General features: G+C 40.1%; 1 protein-coding gene across 1 annotated transcript; it reads right to left on the bottom strand.

The window, feature by feature from the left end:
• Positions 1 to 198: 198 nt before the first annotated feature.
• Positions 199 to 3918, bottom strand: LOC110682773 (elongation factor 1-gamma 1-like). Its single transcript, XM_021859105.1, has 7 exons — positions 3815 to 3918; positions 2530 to 2679; positions 2383 to 2443; positions 2244 to 2296; positions 2033 to 2134; positions 1442 to 1937; positions 199 to 834 (listed from the first exon to the last, which is right to left on the bottom strand). Exons 1-7 carry the CDS (start codon positions 3821 to 3823, stop codon positions 455 to 457), a joined length of 1251 nt encoding a protein of 416 aa, XP_021714797.1. The 5' UTR covers positions 3824 to 3918; the 3' UTR covers positions 199 to 454.
• Between the last annotated feature and the right edge of the window lie 17391 nt (positions 3919 to 21309).

The raw sequence follows: 21309 nt of genomic DNA, 5'->3' as shown, positions 1-21309 counted from the left end.
ACATTAACTACAAAACCACAGACAATGTATCCAGTTTCTCGTCCTTCGGTCAGTGTCATGAACTTGTCAGTCTTGTAAGCCTACTAGTTTGTGTCCTTCCTTACCCATGAACTGAAATTATATACCAGTTGTAATGGGTAGGTCAGTGCTTTGCTTTAAAGCTTTGTAACCTCTGTTTAAAAAAAAACTACACAGACGTGTGTAATAAATTAGTCATTTCCAGATGAATTCATGGTAAGGTATTTGAACTCACTATATTCTTGTCAATAGATCACAAGATTCCGCAAAATCGTTTAAAAGCAGAAATCCAAACAGAAAGTTCAAAATAAAGAGTCAAGAAAAAAGATAATTCTAAAACAAAATCCTATGCGGAATGTAGCAGCAACTATGGAGCGAGTATGAACCAATAGAACAACAAACTACACAACTACCTAGGATTAAGCACACCATAGAATCACTTGAAGCATTTGGCGTCAAGAAGAGCTTCTCCCTCAAAAGGCTCGTAATCTTCAATCATTTGACTAACACGTTCCTTCTGAGCCTCATCACTGATGTCCACCTTTGTCCACTCGTAGAGTTCCATGTCGTAGCACTCATCAAGCACAAATTGAGGGATCTCTGGTCCACGGAAGAGCCACAAACCCTTGATCTTGTATGGGGGCTCTGATCCAATCAACAGCATCTTTCCAAATGCATACTTGCGAGCAAGATCCATTCTTTGCAAGAACCCACTAACCTTGTTCATGGTCACAAAAGAGACAGTGTTCTCATCATTATACTTGTAGTCACAGAACCACAGAGAGTAGCCCTCTGGGTCATACATATCCCAGAATCCTGCGAAAAGATGGAGATAAGTATGAGAAAGTTATTGCGCATGACAGGAATACACTCTAACAGAAGTAATTCATGAAAAATGTGTTCAACAGTGTTCCAAAATATAGTACACATTAATCCACATTACAAATTTTAAAGGATAATATGAATACAATTGTCAGTGTATAACAACAAATAAATACATGCCAAAACTATCAGCTACAGTAAAACTCCCAACGTTGATTAAAAAGTCAACAAACAAGGCCAGCCATTCAGACTTCGGTTATAATTTTCAAGAAATCCATCCATGACCCAAGAAACAAGAATATGAGGGAAGGGGGCAAAACAGCAAATTAAGGCTCGAATCAGTTTCTCATAATACCTTAGGCAGCCATTCAGGGGATGAAGGCAGACATAAGTTCATAATATTAGACAAGAATGCCTAAATAAATTGACAGCTTAAAACGAGAAACTGTGAAGCAGGAACAAGGTATAGATTCTATAGAATGAACGATAGAATAAAAGCAAAGGGAAATAGGGATCATCTGACACAAGCTCTTTAGTATTATGGCTACCACCTTGTCCACTCAAAGCTAAGATAAGGAGGTATTTAACACAAAAACAATACCTTTAATAGCAACTTCACGGAAATTGGATTTGGTGTTGGAGTAGAGCCTCTTCCACTCATCCAGTACCATCTTACTAGGGGGTAGAAGATCAAGTGGATTCTTTGCCTTTGGCTTGGGTGCCTCTTCCTCTTCTGCTGCAGGTGCCTCAACTTTCTTGGGTGCCTCTTTCTTTGGCTCCTCCTTGGCCTTGGGCTTAGCAGGCTGTGCTTGAGCTGGTTTCTTTGCTACAGCGGGAATAGAATCTGTTTGTTTTATATCACCCAACACCTTCTTAAAGTTTGGCTGATTAACCATAGTCCAGACATATCTTTCGACATGAGGGAATTCTGATGTAAAGCTCTTGGTCATGATTAGCTGGAATCCATAAATCAAATTACAGGTCATGACAATATCAGCCAGTGTAACACTGTCTCCGACCAGAAAAGTGTTGGAAGCAAGATGTTTGCTCAACGCTTCAAGGGACCTCTTCAATGCAGCAATAGTAACTTCCTCAACCTTCAAAATAACAAAAGAGTTGCATTAATTAATGAGCCTATAAATATATCTAATTATCTAGACCTCATTTTAAAAATAAAATTATGTCAACTAACCGGAGGAAGATGTACACTGAAACCAAGTCTAGGGTACAACCAGCGAGCAATGTTTGCATCAATCTCAGTGGATGAAAAGTCAATCCACTGCTCAATGTGGGCCTAACAAACAAAAATATACATAATCAAATGACCATATAATATCCATGCTAAGTAGCACCACAATTGCATTTGGAAAATAAATAAACCAAATGCTAAAGTTCAATCTTACATATTCAATTAGCGAAGAGCCAAAGAGAGGATTATCAGCCTTCAGCTTTGTCACTGCAAAACACGACTTTAATTAAAAAAAAAAAAGTACAGCTAGGTGAGATAAAGATCATATCAAGAGAGAGGCAGTACAAACTCACCATATCTAGCTATGGCATTACTCTCAAATACAGGACCCTCGGGAGTTTCCAAAACTGGAACCTGAAAACAGGCAAGTATTACCTCAAAACTTATACAAAACATTTCAAAGCAAAAAAAAATAATACTCTTTAAGATTGATAGGCTACCTTGCCGATGGGGTTCATTTTAAGAAATTCAGGCGATTTGTTGGTAACACCCATCTGAAAATCTTTGTCCACATTGACTTCCACACCACTATATTCTGCAGCAATAAGAGCCTTGTAGGCATTCTTATTAGGAAGGAACGTATGCAAGACCTGAAAATAAGTAGAAAAAGCTTCAATGCCTAATAAATAATCTAACATGTACAACCAAATGACAATGCATTGGTGGTATAAATCATGCGCGATAAAGGGAAAATGTGAAATCGCCGATATTAATGATTAGGAACACAAATATTGACAAACTTATTACTAGTATCACCTACATAGACAAAAAGTGCAAATCAAGTGGGTCAACAAAAATACCCTCTTAGCATAGCATTATCATACTAAAATCAACTATTGTCGGTATCATATTTAATGAAAACTTGTTGATTTTATGAAACATTATGTTATGCTATATGGTTATGATTTTTAACTAATTTACATAATTTCACTAGATTTGCAATCCAAGTTTATCGCAGTGATAAACTCGTATTTCCTCACTCATCAGTGCTTAGTAGAGATCGGCATTTAAGCGACTGAACAAAAACAACACCTCATCAACAGTTGCAAATGATGATACAGAAATCTCAATAAAAAATTTATGGCTTGTTTGGCATCATTTTTTGGTTTTCAGTTTCCTATTTTTTTGAAAACCAAAAACCAAAAACAGGAAACAAGAAAAAGGTGTTTTCACTTTTCTGTTGTCAGTTTTCAAATTTATTATAATTTTAATATGTTTAAATAATTTTTGATTCATTATGGGACATATATCATATACTTTTAAAAAACAAAAAACCAAAAAACAGAAAACCATAGCAATGTCAAACGAACCCTTAATAAATTGATAGAAAATTACAATCAACAAAATCAAGCAATGCCAAGTTCGAAAAGGTCAGGAAAATCACCAAAAAAAAAAAACCCCTCAAATAATTCAAATGTAAACATCGTTTTCATCGCATATTTAATTACATTGAAATCAATAAATCATCAACACCACTATTAGTATACTATCAGTAACATCAAATCAACACTTCAAAATAAAATCCACAGAAATCAGACAAAATTCAAAATGATTTGTAACTGAACTACAAAAAAACTCAACATTTGCAGATCCAAAATCAAATCGAAAAGCAGCCAATAAGCAATACTAAAAAATCACGATGAAGCGAAATAAAATATTTTCGGCGATTAAATTCATTATTTTGGACAATCAAAAGCGGAAAAAACATGTTAAAAAAAATCTTACCAGAGCCATGATGTCGGACTGAATTGAACGAAGTTCTAAATCAAAGAGAAAACAAAAGTGACTGTAAAAACTTCTTTTTGTGTTATATAGTAGTATTTTTAAAAATTAATAATTTATATATATAAAAATACATAATCTTAGGCGTTATTCTTTTGAGCTTCACCGCAGGTAGAGCAGGGGTTAGCAGAAGATTAAATTTCTGCAGAGCAGAACAGATTTAAGGATAGCAGCAAAGCCAAGCCGAGTAGATTAGATTTCAACATTATTATTACTACTATTATTACTACTACTATTATTATTACTACTATTATTGTTATTATTACTACTATTATTACTATTACTACTATTGTTATTGTTATTGTTGTTGTTATTGCTATTCTTGTTGTTATTGTTGTTATTGTTATTGTTTTTTTTTTTGAAAGAAGTCCTAAAGAACATTAAATTTCATTAAATAAAGTCATACGACATCTACAATTGACAATTAACAATAATGAAAACGAATTTAACAAAATCAAACGAGAATTAATCGGAGAAGGGCTAAGAATCCAAATACATAAATATAACAATTCGGCACATTCTCGATTCGTTGTCTCATACAACTTTTTGAGTGGATCCGTCGTCGCTTCGCAATTTTGTGAGAAAGTTAATTCTTGTGCTAGATTCCGTAACCCGAATTCGAGCCATAATCAATCGTAGCCCCGCACAACCGGAGACCAAATTAAACACAAATAAAACCTTGTCTTTCTAAGGAGTCCGAAAAACCTTGTCTTTCGAAGGAGATCGAAAAAACCTTGTCTTTCGAAGGAGATAGACCCTTTCTTTCGAGGGAGACATTATTATTGTAACCTAAGAAACAAAAAACTTAAAAGAAAATAAAGATTGGGGCTTTCCACCGGTAAAATCCGATGGAAGCCCCTTCAAAATTGATAATGGAGGCTAGAGTTTAGGAGAGAGAAGAGAGAGAGGAGGCTAGGGTTTTTTGTTTGTTATTGTTATTGTTATTGTTGTTATTATTATTGTTGTTGTTTTATTAATTATTATTTGAAAATTAAGTAGAGCAGAGCCGAGTAGAGCAGATCAGATTTCTTTTGAGCAGAGCAGAGCAGATTTGATTTTAGTAGAGCAGAGCAGCTTTAAAGAACGGGACCTTAGTGTACGTGGCTAGTCACAACATGTGGCTGGGGTTACTTGAGTGTTGAGTCGCACGATTTATTTAGTTAGGGGTTATTCGAAGGGTTTGGTTAGAGGTTACTTGAGGGGTTCAGTCATGGGTTACTCGGTCAGGACTAATTCAATCAGGGGTTACTCGAGGGGTTCGATCAAGGGTTACTCGAGGGGTTAATCGATTAGGAGTGAGGAGTAAGTCGAGTAACTCCGACCACACAATAGAAAAATCCCCCATCAACCATCACATTTTAAAATTTCCATGGTTAAGCTAAATAAATAAGTTAGTTAACCCTCTCCCATTCTTCAAAGAAGTGGGGTTATATAAGCAATTTACTTAAATTCATTCCCAAGTAACCCCTTTTCGTTTAAATAAATGTCTCGATCTGCGTGTTAAAATAGTCAAAATTGCTCAATTACGGTTTTTTTTTTGAGGTGGTTGAGGATTTAATTTGAGGTAAAAATTGGCATAAATGCCTTGTTTTCAAGTAGGGCTGAGCAAAACTATCTGATAATCCGAAAATCCGAAAATTTGATCCGCATCCGATCCGAAAATTTAGGATAACTGATTCGAAAATATTTTCGGATCGGATATCCGATCCAGAAATTTCGGATGTCGGATCAGATATCGGATATCACAATTTTGGATTTCGGATATTCGATATCCGAAAAAATGCACAAACCAGCAAACCCTAAAAAGGCCCAAATACCCCCAAAGGCCCAAAACAACAAACCCTTCATCAAAACCCTTGAATCCCACCGCCCCCCCTCTCTCCTCTCAAATATCTAGCTTCTCTCTCTTTCTTCTCTCCTCTCTTTCTATAACTGACAAGCGCACTTTAGGGCGCGCTTTAGAGCATATTTTAGGATGATTTTGGATGTATTTGGGGCCGTTTTGGCTGATTATTACCTTGTTATGCTTACGTTCCCCATATTACGTGCTTCACGGGTTTTCGGTTTGTTTTTGATGTGTTTTCAGGTAATATCAACCGAGTTTAATCGGATCCCGAGCCCTTGATGCGTAACCGAGCTAGCCTTGACCGAAGTCCGAGGAGTTAAGGAAGTTCAAGTGCCGTGCATTGATTACATAGCACAGGCAGCACGACCGTGTTACCATAGGCACACCCGTGCTGGCCTATATGCAAGCAACCCCAGGCACGGCAGCACGGCCGTGCAAGCCAATAGCACGGCCGTGTCAGTATCCACGCACCAGCACGGCCGTGCAGGCCATTAGCACGGCCGTGCCAGATGTTGCCCGTGCCCGTGTCAGCTTCAGTATGAGCCCCGTGCTAGAGCATATTCAGCACGACCGTGTCATTTTTAGCACGGCCGTGCCAGGAAGCTGCACGGCCGTGCCATATATAGCACGGCCTTGCCAAATTGAAGAAGAAATCTGGTTTACCTACTGACAAGCTAGCACGGCCGTGCCAAATACAGCACGGCCGTGCTGATCCAGGGTTAACTGCGCGCTTGACTTCTCCGAATTAGAAGACGTATATAAGGCCCGACTTTAAGAGGATTTGGGAGACAGTTTTAGAGATAGTTTTTGAGAGCCTTTGTAGAGAGTTATTGGAGAACGTTCTTAGTATTAGAGATTCATTAGTTTTCTTAGAGATTATTCTAGCGATTTTAGTTTTCTTGGATTGATTTGAAGCAAGATTTGCGAAGATTCTTTGTATTATTCATTGACGACGGATATCAAAGTTCTGAACTTTTCCATTGATTCGCATCAATACAATTGGTATTATTCATTCTTGTTTATTAATCAAGCTTTATTATTCCTTAATCAGAATTCATGTTTATATTTATTATGCTTTTGGAATTCATTATTGCTTTGATTATGAATATGTGTGAGTAGTCTCCTAGCTAGGGTTTCGGGATGAAACCCGGCTTAGGTAACCTATGTAATTGAGGATTGATTTTGATAAACGGATTGTGATTAAATTGATTATATGCGATTGCATGTTAATTCATTATAATAGGAGTAGCTAACCTAGAATCTTGAATTTGATTGCATGATATCCTTGATTTGAACAAGAGATTGTGAATTGAGTATTTCATTGTTGAATGTGGTTTGATTATGTATCGAGTAATGTTAAGTGCATGAGAAATCCAAGCTTAATATTGCCCGTTGTCTTCCTACCTCATGATATTGATCAGACATATAGTCTTTGCATATCCCGTTTGTCTCTGTGATTCCTTGTTGCGTAGTTACCGATGGTTTGGTGAATTCCCGTCTTCCCTAGTGTCTTAGTTCATCTGGTTTATCCCATCTTATTGGTAGTATTTTAGAACACCATTTTCCATTGATTTCGAACTAGCTTAGGTTTAAGATTGATTTGCAATTACTCTCGTTCCTCGTGGACCGAACCTTTATTTGCCATTGTACTTGGTTATAGGGTGTTCGTATAAGTATTGTTTGATTGAGAGTTAGATTGTAGAGACCGATTTAACCCTCATCAAAATGGCGCCGTTGCCGGGGAACGGTGTTTGTTAATTGATTTTTGATTTCTTGAGTCTAGTTCATCATAAAAAAAAAAAGCACAAAAAGATTTTTCCCTTTTGGCTACACTTGTAGCCCTGCTATTTAATTGGTTTGGTTAGTGTGTATGCGCAGGTCTAAACAGAGAGAATTAATACCCTTCAATCCAGAAATCGAAAGAACTTTGAAGAGCAATCGTAAATCTCGATTGACGTCATCAAACTCTCAAGGAAAGGAACACAACACACAACAGGTTCCAATGGCAGACATACCGCGCCAACCTAATCGGCCAGCACCGCGACCCCTTAAGGAGTTGGGAACTCCTGGGGCGTATAGAGCTTCAAGTGGGATTGCTCCACCCACTACTGAGGCCAATGATTTCGAGATCCGGTCGGCTATGATCACCCTCATCGAGAGAAGGCAGTTTAGTGGTGCCAAGCATGAGAGCCCTTTGGCTCATTTGAACGAATTTGAGAAGTACTGCAATACCATCAAGGTTAATGGGGTGAATCAAGAGTTCGTGAGATTGAAGCTTTTCCCCTTTTCACTTATTGGGAGAGCTCTCGAATGGTTAGAGAAGGAGGTGAAGCCGAACTCTCTACACACTTGGGATGATGTCACGACAGCATTCTTGAGAAGATTTTATTCCCAAAAGAAGACGGCCGATGCTAGAGCTTTGATCCAGGGATTTCGGCAAAGGAGTGGGGAGTCAATCTACGAAGCATGGGAAAGGTACAAGGAGTACCAAAGAGAGTGCCCACACCACGGAATCCCAACATATCAAGTTTTACAGATTTTCTATGGAGGATTGAGTCCTCAAGGGAAGACCAGTTTGGATGCGGGAGCAGGTGGCCCCATTATGAACAAAACCGAAGAAGAAGTCATTGATATCATAGAAGATGTGGTACGACACCACATGGATTGGCAAGATGGAGAGCGAGAGGCCACAAGCAAGAGTGGAGGAGCGGTCTATTCGGTAGACCATCTTAATGCAATCGGGAATTTGACATCGCAAATTGTAAATCTAGGTAAGGAAATGTCAATTATCAAAGAGAAGCTCAACGCTCCACCGCATCAAAATCTTCCATCCTATTCTAAGGGAGCAGGTATGCACTCTAACTCTAATAATATGCCTGCTGGATGTATATTCTGTGAAAACTGTGGGTCTTATGACCATGATACCTCTACCTGCAACGTAGATTCCCAATTTCAATCCAACTATAATGATGGTAATGAGTGTGATAATGAACAAGTCAATGCCTTGTCTTATGATAATAGACCTAGGAATGACAATAACAGATATTTACCACCTAATCAAAGAGGGAACAATTATAATCAACAGGGTAATTATTCTGACTACCAACAACAAAACCAGTGGGGAAACAGGAACCAAAGGGACCAAAATCCCCAAGGGTCCTATAATCAACATGGTAATTTTGGTAATCAGAATAATTACCAACAAAATGCAGGTAATCAAGGTAATCAAGGGCAATACAATCAGAACATGAATGCCAATAACAGGGGAAATTGGAATAACAATGGTAACAGGAACAACTTCCAAAATCAAAATCCCCAACAGTCTAATGCGCGTGGCTCCCGAGCCTCTAATGACAACTACAATTCTCAAGGACCATCGCAAAGGACTAGTTTGGAGGAGATGATGGAAGCACAGACCAAAATGTTCAACACTTTCATGGCCACCAGTGACAAAAAGTTTAATGAAGTGATGACACATAATAAAATGCTTGAAACCCAGATTTCTCAGTTGGCTAGTGCTATAAAGGATGGGGTTGGAGTGTCAAAACTCCCACCTCAAGGTATTGACCCTAAAAACTCTGTAAATGCTATCACCACTAGGAGTGGAAAGACATTGAGGGGGAGCGATGAAGTAGTACCCCCTAGGAGTCAATCTGTGACTACACCTACCACTGATACTGTTATAGAGAGTGAGGAGGAGAGGACCGGAGAGAATGATAAAACTGTAGAGGTCCTAAATGAAAAGGAAGTAACACAAGTCAAAGAACCCAATCTACTGCAAAAACTTCCTTACCCCCATAAGTTTGTGAGACATAAGTTGGATGTTCAATTCGGTAAGTTTTTAGAGACTTTGAAGCAAATTCACCTTTCCATACCATTCACCGACGCTATAAAACAAATGCCTAACTACGCTAGGTTTTTGAAAGATATTTTGAGTGGCAGGAGGAATTGTGATGGGGTGGAAACTGTTAACCTCACCGCGAATTGTAGTGCAATCATCATGAACAAGATGCCTCCCAAATTGGGAGACCCAGGTAATTTCTCAATCCCTTGTGCTATTAATAAAATGAAAATTGATAATGCATTATGTGATCTTGGGGCTAGTGTTAGTCTTATGCCATATTCTGTATATCAAAGATTAGGGGTAGGAGAACTTCTTCCTACCAACATTACCCTACAGTTAGCTGATCGTTCGATCAAATTTCCTAAGGGTAAGGTAGAAGATGTTCCCCTACGAGTTGGGAAATTTGTGATACCTGTGGATTTTGTAGTTTTGGAAATGGATGAAGATAATCATATACCTATTATTCTTGGGCGACCTTTCCTAGCTACCTCTGGTTCTCTCATTGATGTGAAGAGTGCCAAGATTTCTTTAAAGGTAGGAGAGGAGGTCCTTGAATTTGATCTGAACAAAAGCATGCAATATCCTTTGTCTACTTCCGAAAACTGCATGATGATTGACACTATTGATTCGATTGTCTCTAGTATGCATACACTATTGCTTTCTACTAACCATGATCTTGAGCCAAGTGATACCGATGAGAGCAGGTACATAGAGGAGCAAATGCTAGAGGAAGATGATGGTGATAACGGTTTCAAGGAAATTACACCCATGTATGCACTTGCTATGGCCACCACAAAAGAGGTAAACGAGGCCCCTAAGGTAGAATTGAAACCTCTACCATCACATCTAAGGTACGAATTTCTTGGCCCTGATTCAACTTATCCTGTCATTGTGAATTCTTCTTTAGATGCGGATCAAACTCGGAAGTTGTGTGATGTATTGAGAGAGCATCAAAGTGCCATAGGCTATACCATTGATAACCTCAAGGGTATTAGCCCCGCTATATGTATGCATCACATAACTCTCGAGGATGGTGCGAGGCCTTCTATTGAGAGGCAGAGGAAACTCAATCCTCAAATGGGGGAGGTGGTGAAGAAAGAGATCACCAAAATCCTTGATGCAGGTATCATCTTCCCCATTTCAAGCTCTAGATGGGTTTCCCCTGTGCATGTTGTCCCTAAGAAGGGGGGAATGACTGTAGTTGAGAATGAGAATGGTGAGCTCATCTCAACTAGAACGGTGACCGGTTGGCGGATGTGCATAGACTATAGACGTCTAAACGCATCTACCAAAAAGGACCATTTTCCCCTCCCTTTTATTGATCAAATGCTCGAAAGACTAACTAGGCACAAGTATTATTGCTTTCTTGACGGTTATTCGGGGTTTTTCCAAATACCTATAAACCCGGATGACCAAGAGAAGACGACTTTTACTTGTCCATATGGTACTTTTGCCTACAGGAGAATGCCTTTTGGACTTTGCAATGCACCGGGCACTTTTCAACGGTGTATGATGAGCATTTTCGGGGACATGTTGGAGGCCGAGATGGAGGTTTTCATGGACGATTTTTCTGTTGGAGGAGCCTGCTTTGATGATTGCCTAGTGAACTTGGGGAAGTGCCTACAACGGTGTGAGAGAGTGAATTTAGTCCTGAACTGGGAGAAGTGTCACTTCATGGTTGAAGAAGGTATTGTCCTCGGTCACAAGATCTCAAATGCAGGCATAGAGGTGGACAAAGCAAAGGTTGAAGTTATAGCAAAGCTACCACCACCGGTCAATGCAAAAGGGGTAAGACAATTCCTAGGGCATGCGGGGTTCTACCGGCGATTCATAAAAGATTTCTCTCTTATAGCCAAGCCTTTGAATGCCTTATTGCAAAAGGAAGTCGACTTCAAGTTCGACAAAGAGTACCTATAAGCTTTTAACACACTTAAGAAAGCTTTGATTTCGGCACCGATTGTGCAAGGACCACGGTGGGATCTACCTTTTGAGTTGATGTGCGATGCTAGTGATACGGCTATTGGAGGTGTTCTTGGGCAACGAGTTGAGAAGAGGCTTCACGTGATCTATTACATGTCCAAGACCTTAAATGAAGCACAAAGGAACTACACCACTACAGAGAAAGAGTTCCTAGCCATTGTTCATGCATTTGAGAAATTTTGGGACTACCTCATTGGTTCCAAAACGATTGTTTATACCGACCATGCAGCCATCAAGTACCTAATTTCGAAGAAGGAATCCAAACCACGCCTCCTCCGATGGGTCCTCTCTTTACAACAATTTCATGTGGAGATCCGGGACAAGAAAGGAGCCGAGAATGTGGTTGCGGATCACCTTTCGCGCATGGAGAGGGAGCAACAAGAAGATGATGGGCTGCCCATTTGTGATGAGTTGAAGGATGATGTTTTATACCTCCTCAAGGAGAAGATTCTACCATGGTTTGCGGATATGGTAAACTACTTGGCTTGTGAGGAGTTTCCCCCCGATTACTCCAAGAACCAACGGAAGTAGATTAGGAGAGATGCAAGGCATTACATATGGGATGATCCAATTTTGTTCAAGAGAGGTGTAGATGGTCTCCTAAGAAGGTGCGTTCCGGAGGAAGAAGTTCATAGTGTGCTGAAAATGTGCCACTCCGACCCTTGCGGAGGTCACATGGGGGCTAATAAAACAGCCCAAAAGGTTTTGCAATGTGGGCTATGGTGGCCCCATATCTTTAGGGACGCGTGGGCATTTGTGAAGACTTGCGATGCTTGCCAACGGAGTGGAAACATTTCCAAGAAGAATGAAATGCCTCAAAAACCCATACTTGAACTTGAGATCTTTGATGTGTGGGGCATTGACTTCATGGGACCTTTCCTTTCCTCCCGTGGGAACCAATACATACTTGTGGCTGTGGATTACGTGTCTAAGTGGGTGGAAGCAATTGCCTCCCCTACTAATGATCACAAGGTGGTGGTGAAACTCTTCAAGAAGATTATATTTCCAAGGTTCGGGGTTCCTAGGGCGGTTATAAGTGACAACGGGTCACACTTTGTGCATGGGGCCTTTCAAAGGATGCTTCGAAAGAATGGAGTACATCAAAGGTTCGGGACAACCTATCACCCTCAATCTAGTGGGCAAGCGGAAGTCTCCAATCGACAGATAAAGTCCATCCTTGAGAAGACAGTGGCGAAGAATAGGAAAGATTGGTCCGATAAGCTTGATGATGCACTTTGGGCATACCGGACTGCTTTCAAGACCCCAATAGGCACCACCCCATACCGCTTGGTCTACGGGAAAGCATGTCACCTCCCGGTCGAACTAGAGCACCGCGCTCAATGGGCTATCAAGAAGATAAATTTTGATCTAGCAAGCGCGGGAGAGCAACGGATGTTGGACCTTCATGAATTGGAGGAGCTTCGGATGGACGCATATGAAAGTGCGAACCTATACAAGTCCCGATCTAAGGAGTTCCATGACCGGAAGATAGAGCGGAAGGTGTACAATGTTGGTGACAAAGTCCTCTTATATAACTCTAGGATGAAGCTCTTCCCCGGTAAGTTGATGTCAAGATGGAGGGGTCCATTCACTATCAAAGATGTTTTCCCTTCCGGTGCGGTTGAGCTTTATGATTCTAGTGGGTTGCAATCCTTCGTGGTTAATGGGCAAAGGTTGAAGACATACTATGAGGGAGCCCATGTTGGTGTGATAGATGTGTTCAAATGCGGTCACAAGAGTTGAATGTGACCACGTCAAGCTATCGACGTTAAACTTAGCGCTTCCGGGAGGCAACCCGATTTTCTTGCTTTTACTAGAGTAGTTTCTTTTGTTTTGTAGTTGGTTTAGCTCCTAATTTGTGTGAGTTTTGTGTGCTCTTGTGTGTTTTTGTGCAGGTAGAAGATTGGTTAGAAGTCGGAATGAAGAGAGTGACGCGTGCCTTGAAGGAAAAGAAAACCTGCAGACTGCAGCAGACAGCACGGCCGTGCCGTCAGACAGCACGGCCGTGCCAGAATCCAGCACGGCCGTGCCAAAATCTGCACGGCCGTGCCAAACCTCAGAAGGCCACTGACATTCTAGCACGGCCGTGCCATTTTCAGCACGGTCGTGTCAAGTAATAGCACGGCCGTGCTAATTCTAGCACGGCCGTGCCATCTGAAATTCAATTAGGGTGGTGATTTGAAGCAAAAGGGGAGGACGTGGCCGGTTTGGTTGGGTTTAGAGGGAAGCATGATTTCTTTGTTCTCTATGCTTGGTTTAGGTCTTGTTCGCATTTGATCAACGATATCTTGGATTGTGTGTCTCGTTGCTTGTTTGAGTGAGTTTTCATTCCGTGCATGGTTGTTCTAAGTAGGATCCATTGATTTCATTCCATGCTTAATTTGATTTGTTCGCAATGGCATAGTTTATTTGATCTTGTGTGTGTTTCCCTTGGTTTTTGCTCGAGGACTAGCAAAAGTGTAGCTTGGGGGGTTTTGACAAGCGCACTTTAGGGCGCGCTTTAGAGCATATTTTAGGATGATTTTGGATGTATTTGGGGCCGTTTTGGCCGATTATAACCTTGTTATGCTTACGTTCCCCATATTACGTGCTTCACGGGTTTTCGGTTTGTTTTTGATGTGTTTTCAGGTAATATCAACCGAGTTTAATCGGATCCCGAGCCCTTGATGCGTAACCGAGCTAGCCTTGACCGAAGTCCGAGGAGTTAAGGAAGTTCAAGTGCCGTGCATTGATTACATAGCACAGGCAGCACGGCCGTGTTACCATAGGCACACCCGTGCTGGCCTATATGCAAGCAACCCCAGGCACGGCAGCACGGCCGTGCAAGCCAATAGCACGGCCGTGTCAGTATCCACGCACCAGCACGGCCGTGCAGGCCATTAGCACGGCCGTGCCAGATGTTGCCCGTGCCCGTGTCAGCTTCAGTATGAGCCCCGTGCTAGAGCATATTCAGCACGACCGTGTCATTTTTAGCACGGCCGTGCCAGGAAGCTGCACGGCCGTGCCATATATAGCACGGCCTTGCCAAATTGAAGAAGAAATCTGGTTTACCTACTGACAAGCTAGCACGGCCGTGCCAAATACAGCACGGCCGTGCTGATCCAGGGTTAACTGCGCGCTTGACTTCTCCGAATTAGAAGACGTATATAAGGCCCGACTTTAAGAGGATTTGGGAGACAGTTTTAGAGATAGTTTTTGAGAGCCTTTGTAGAGAGTTATTGGAGAACGTTCTTAGTATTAGAGATTCATTAGTTTTCTTAGAGATTATTCTAGCGATTTTAGTTTTCTTGGATTGATTTGAAGCAAGATTTGCGAAGATTCTTTGTATTATTCATTGACGACGGATATCAAAGTTCTGAACTTTTCCATTTATTCGCATCAATACAATTGGTATTATTCATTCTTGTTTATTAATCAAGCTTTATTATTCCTTAATCAGAATTCATGTTTATATTTATTATGCTTTTGGAATTCATTATTGCTTTGATTATGAATATGTGTGAGTAGTCTCCTAGCTAGGGTTTCGGGATGAAACCCGGCCTAGGTAACCTATGTAATTGAGGATTGATTTTGATAAACGGATTGTGATTAAATTGATTATATGCGATTGCATGTTAATTCATTATAATAGGAGTAGCTAACCTAGAATCTTGAATTTGATTGCATGATATCCTTGATTTGAACAAGAGATTGTGAATTGAGTATTTCATTGTTGAATGTGGTTTGATTATGTATCGAGTAATGTTAAGTGCATGAGAAATCCAAGCTTAATATTGCCCGTTGTCTTCCTACCTCATGATATTGATCAGACATATAGTCTTTGCATATCCCGTTTGTCTCTGTGATTCCTTGTTGCGTAGTTACCGATGGTTTGGTGAATTCCCGTCTTCCCTAGTGTCTTAGTTCATCTGGTTTATCCCATCTTATTGGTAGTATTTTAGAACACCATTTTCCATTGATTTCGAACTAGCTTAGGTTTAAGATTGATTTGCAATTACTCTCGTTCCTCGTGGACCGAACCTTTATTTGCCATTGTACTTGGTTATAGGGTGTTCGTATAAGTATTGTTTGATTGAGAGTTAGATTGTAGCGACCGATTTAACCCTCGTCAATAACTCATCATCACCGCCACTCTCTCTCTTCTTTTTCATCATCCTCTTAGATCTCACTCATCTCAGCAAGGACTACAACCCCACCACCCCTCTCTATCTCTTCTCTTTCATCTTCTTCTCCTCCTTCGATCTTTGCAACCCATCACAGCACCAGCTTCCCATATCTTTTGTTCGATCTGATCCTCACGACTTCTTTACTGGCGACCCATGCAATACCCTCCTTCAACAACCGCAACAACAGCCGTGACCGTTCGGGTCATTGATCCCTCGAGCTTCCAACCCACAACGCTGACGACGCCTCTTCTCAACTTCATTTTAATGTATTTCTTAGTTTTGTATTTTGATTTGTGTAAAAAAAATGTTTTGTGATTGGTTTGTGTATAATTTATTTATTTTGTAATTTGCGAAAATTATTTGTTGTATTTTTAAAATTTCTAGTCTATTTAATTTTTTCTTGTTGTTCAAGCAGTTGCAATAATTTTTTTTTTTATTTTAATTTTAATATGCATCCATAAATCTGACCCTAAAAAAATAGTTAAAAAATATCTGGATGCATGTGTTTTTTTTGTGTGCCAAGAAAATTGTTTATTAAAGATTTTTGGAGGCTATTTTAGCTTTTAGGAATCCAATTTAAGGTCAAAATTGGTGAAAAAAATGTTTTGTTTTGCGTGCTAAGAAATGCCTAGGTACAAGCATATTTTTGTCACACCGAAGTAATTATGGTATTTCTTTTGTCATTCTGACCTTAAATTGGGAAATTTTAACTACTTTGAGATTTGAGACATTAATAAAACAGAACACGATATTAGTTAATAATTTAAGGGTTATTTAAGTAAATTACCTATTTCTGGCTCTTTTAGTGTAATTGTAAATGTGTGGACTGCATTCTTTTGTTAACCCATTTATCCTTCATACGATGGTAGTCGATTCAAAACTCACTTTTCAAGTGCACTCTTTATTATAGTTCCTTATTTTCTTTACTTGATGATTCTTGCCTGTTGTCCGTTGCTAAGGGGAAAAAATATATATCATTATGGTTTAATTCCCTCATAGTAACATAAGAAGTAATTTTTTTTTTGTTAATTTATTGGAATGTTGAAAATTATCTCAAACAAATAATATATTACTAGTTGTAGTTGTAAAAGTTAGAACTCAAAACATCACTGCTACATTGACATGTAAAAAAAAAAAATTATTTCTAGCATTAGCAAATAATAAATTTGTTAGAAATAATCTTTTAAAACAATATTTTATTAGAAAACAAAAAATCTTTAAAATCTTATATATAATAGGGAGTTTTTTTTCCCAAGATAGAGATTAGAGTGTGATGTAGGATAAGTATTTTTAGAGCGTTATGCCAAGTAGGATTGTTATTTTTGAGGAAAAGCGAGGGAGGATTCATTCATTCAATGATGGACAAATTGTCCATGAGTACATAAGGAGTAATGTCACTAGGATAACAATTAGACCAAATTTGATCCACACCAAAAGGAATAAGACGAGCTAAATGGTGTGCTAAAAACTCCCCCCCCCCCTCCCCCGCTTTACATGAGACCAAGCAATAAAATCAAAGAAAGAGCACGTATTAAGGACGTCATCGAGCAGCGAATGCAAGTCAGACAAATAGGTGGAAGATTTCGAAAGCCTAGAGATTATGTTGCTATTATCAGATTTAAGAATGTTCTTGAATCCTTGCAGATGGGTTGTCTTGACAGCAAACAACACTGCTTTGCATTCGACCAATTCAAGAGACCAGTAGCCTTAGATTGTCGGGCACCAACGAATAAGACCTCTCCCTTGTTATTACGCGCTACCACACCGAGACCAACCCAACCCTCAACATTTAAAGCAACATCACAATTAGCTTTGATACAATCTTGGGGTAGTGGCTTCCAAGTTTTCGGGCTTCTAGGCGTTTTTTGTACCATTGCAACCATAAATCTTGGCATCATACTTGTCGTAATCGTCTACGAGATTTGCCATTCTCATAAGGATAATGAAATGGGAAGTCTCCTTATTATTAAAGACTTTGTTGTTGCGCCTCTCCTATATCAGCCATAGGATAGCAGCTCCTTTCTGCTACATCTTCTTACTTTCCCTATTCCAAGACTCGAATAGGTCCTTGAAGTCTCGGTAAGACTCCATATTTAAGAGCTTCTCACAGTTCGCCTCAATCTACAAGTCGCACACCACCACGCAATTAAAGAAAGCATGGTTTAGAGTCTATGTTTCAGTTAAACACTATGGGCAGCTGTCATCCTCTGTCATATGTTTGTGCTTCAATAAAGAACGAACTTGGAGAGAGTTTGTCCAGGCTCGCCACAACAAATGCTGCACTTTTGGAGTAGTCCTCATATTCCACAAATTCACCCAAGCCTTATGAAATAAATCAAGGTTGCAGGACTTATCAAGCATGTAAGCAGTCTTCACCGAGTATAAGCCATTGTTAGAAAAGGCCCACACGATACAATCCTTCGGATCTCTCAAGCTTAAAGGGGTCGACAATTAATATGACGGTAAATGAAGTTGCTCGACAAAAGATCATGATTCCAGTCCATTCTTTCAAAATCGATAAGATCACTCACTTTGTCTACCAAATCATTTATGGGGGGAAAGATTTTTCGAGCCATGATCATCCGCAACCCATGGGTCATCCCAAATGCTTATTCGACTTCCATTTCCGACATGCCAAATTAAACCCTACTTGACAAGAGCCTTCGAACCCCAAATGCTACGCCACGAATAGCTGCAAGATAATCCCAATGAGGAGTTCAAAAAATCCCCATTCGGATAGTACTTTTACCGGAGCACTCTACTCAACAATGATTCCGACCAAGAGGATGAGACGCCATGCTTGTTTACCAAGCATGGCTTCATTGAAAACCGCAATGTTGCGGAACCCAAGACCTCCTAGCATCTTCGGGTTACAAAGAGTGTCCCATTTCACCCAGTGTACCTTCCGGTTGTTGTTCGAATGGCCCCACCAAAACTTGGCAGTCAAGGATCTAATCTCTTCAATCACCAAAGTTGGAATTTTATAGACCCCCATAATGTAGGTGGGAACCGTATGGATTACAAATTTTATAAGAGTTTCCTTCACCGCTTGTGACAAAAGTTTCTCTTTCTAACCTTGGAACTTCTACCACATTCTATCCTTCAAGGCGCAAAACACGGCTTTTTGATATCCCTACTATGGTAGGGATGCCGAGATATTTCCCGTGTTTATCTACTAGTCTCATCCCCAAAAAATTCACAAGCTCTTTCTAAACTGACTCACTTACGCCTTTGCTAAAAGAGACCTCTGATTTTTCATAATTAATTTTCTGACCGGATATTGCTTCGTATTTGTTGAGTATATGAATTATCTTAGAGCATTCTCTTCATTTGGCTTTAGAAAATAGCAGACTATCATTAGCAAAGAAAAGGTAAGAGATTGAAGGGCCATTTCTGCTGGCTCTGGCCTCATGAATATCAATTCTCAACATCGCCTTGGAGAGAAGACTAGAGAAGTGTTGGGGTTTGGTAAGTCCAACTTACCGCGGAAACGACCCCAACCCAAAGAACCACTCGCAATTAATAAAACAATAAAGCATAACAAATAAACATAAAAGGATAAAATCGAAATTTACCTTTGACACGTGCTTCGCCCGACCTAATGGGCTCTTACTTGAAAGCTTTAGCTCCGAAAATACCGAGCCTCCAACAATATCCACCCACAAAGTCGAAAACCGACTTTTTAGGTCCGCTACCTTGGAGTTAGCAAGGTCCGACCAAAACCCGAGTGATTAAATGAGTTCAAAGGTTTTCACAATGGTGATGCCTTTTTCAACTCTCACTCAAGTGATTTTCCCAATACCCCAACTTGGGTATTTATAGGGAAAACAAGAGAGTGAAAAAGCTCTCCCATCAATGTGGGAGAATTTGATTTTTCCATTTTATTTTAAAGCTAAAATAAAATAAATAATCAAACTAGTAATAAATCAACAAGTGGCAAGCTCATGAGAGAGGTTAGGTGAGGACCATTTGGAGGAGGGGGGGATAAAAATTTCTCCCCACTCCCTCTCCAAATACCGGCCAACTCAACCCTCAAGCTTCCTCTTACAATGCGCCACATGGCACCACACTTGAGCACCAAGGCACCCAAGGTGGGCTGCCATGTGCGGCTGCCAGTAAGCCCAGCACAAGCGTGTGGGTTGCTAGGCGCTGCTGGCCAGCAAGCCCAGCACAGCTTGTGCGGGCTGCTCGTGCACTCGGCTAGCAAGCCGCATGCGGGCTGCTGCTGAGTGCCGATGCTCCTTGCGCGCGTTGGCCAGCGCTGCTAGCATGGGATGCTAGCATTGGTGCGCTAGCACGCACCAGCCAGCCTAGGCTTGGCTTGGTGCGCATGCTAGCCACCATGCTATACCAAATGTCCCTAGCACTCGGTTTGCTCGGGGCATTCCGATGCTAGGGGTATTTTGGTCTTGTTGATTTATTATTTTCGTGTCTCGTCTTTTATTATTTTGACTTGACTTTCGACGCTCGGTTTCGACGCTCTAAGCTCAAATTTCCAACGTCTAAATATTTAATACTCTGGCGACGAATTAATTTCTTCCGAATTAATAAGTCGAGTCAGTTCGTATATTTGCTGGGGTGTGACCCGAAGGGTTCAGTCAAGATTAAGTTGTAATATTAATTATACATTAATATTAATAATCGGAAGCGGCCTCCACCCAGGCATTCCGATCACTTGACCTTGCTGAATATATTAGCTTTCTAATAATTCTGAACCCGCTATCAGAATAATACACTTGTTCGAAGGACACCATTCCTTTCAATCTCCCACTTGTCATTCCGAACAAGTGAGCGTTTAGTGTATCGCCTTTTTCCTATGTTTCTTCATGTCTTCTTCCTGAACTATAAGGTAAGATTATTTCGTCATCCTTATTACGTCCAGAAGTGTTTCTCGATTCCAAGTCCGACTGTCAATAAACAGATGATTTCTAAAATCCATTCGAGCACGGCCATGCATTTTTACAGTCTCGCTCTACGAGAGGCCTTGTATACAACAAAGACATCTTCGATATTTTAGTAGGGGGACATTCCCAGTGTTGTAATGTAGCTTCTCTTACTGAGAGGACTTAGCCGCCCGAGTGTTGCCGCTATAATCCCCTATTACGGCAGACGTTTGACAACATCAAAACGAACTAGTAATCAAACAAGAGAACTCACAATACTCATGGTCAAGGAAATAGGTTCTGATAGCCATAATGAGAAGTATACTTTATGACGATATTTAATCTCTTAAAGTATTCTCATAGGTCGATCCAGTATGGTTCTAAACCAATACCTGTGCAAATGATTTATGACAATCATGTCCTCGTAGCACAAGAAACAGTGCTATAAATCAAACTACACACTAATCTCAATTGGTCATTAATCGTCCATCGTTTAAATGACCTCGATTAGGGACAATTTTTTATTATAATATTCATGTTCACTTAATAGGTGTTTCCTTATCAAGACTGGTCTTGATACCCTATTTTGAATATCCATGAATCGAATGGACTCATTATTTAATCCTAAACCACAATTAAATAGCAAACAGAGTAATAAAATATTGCATGAAATTTATATTACTCCAAAACTTGAATGATTTTTCTTAGTGTCTTACATT

The sequence above is a fragment of the Chenopodium quinoa genome, unplaced genomic scaffold, assembly GCF_001683475.1.
Source record: "Chenopodium quinoa cultivar QQ74 unplaced genomic scaffold, ASM168347v1, whole genome shotgun sequence".
NCBI lineage: Eukaryota > Viridiplantae > Streptophyta > Magnoliopsida > Caryophyllales > Amaranthaceae > Chenopodium > Chenopodium quinoa.
The sequence above is the reverse complement of the archived record's forward strand: the minus strand, read 5'-3'. Positions and strand labels throughout refer to the sequence as shown.

Excerpts from the sequence above, each read along its gene's own strand:
- LOC110682773 (XM_021859105.1), bottom strand. Across the intron at positions 2,297-2,382 it reads TAATGCCATAGCTAGATATG|TGACAAAGCTGAAGGCTGAT; the intron begins GTGAGTTTGTAC and ends CGTGTTTTGCAG. Across the intron at positions 1,938-2,032 it reads TCAGTGTACATCTTCCTCCG|GTTGAGGAAGTTACTATTGC; the intron begins GTTAGTTGACAT and ends GTTATTTTGAAG.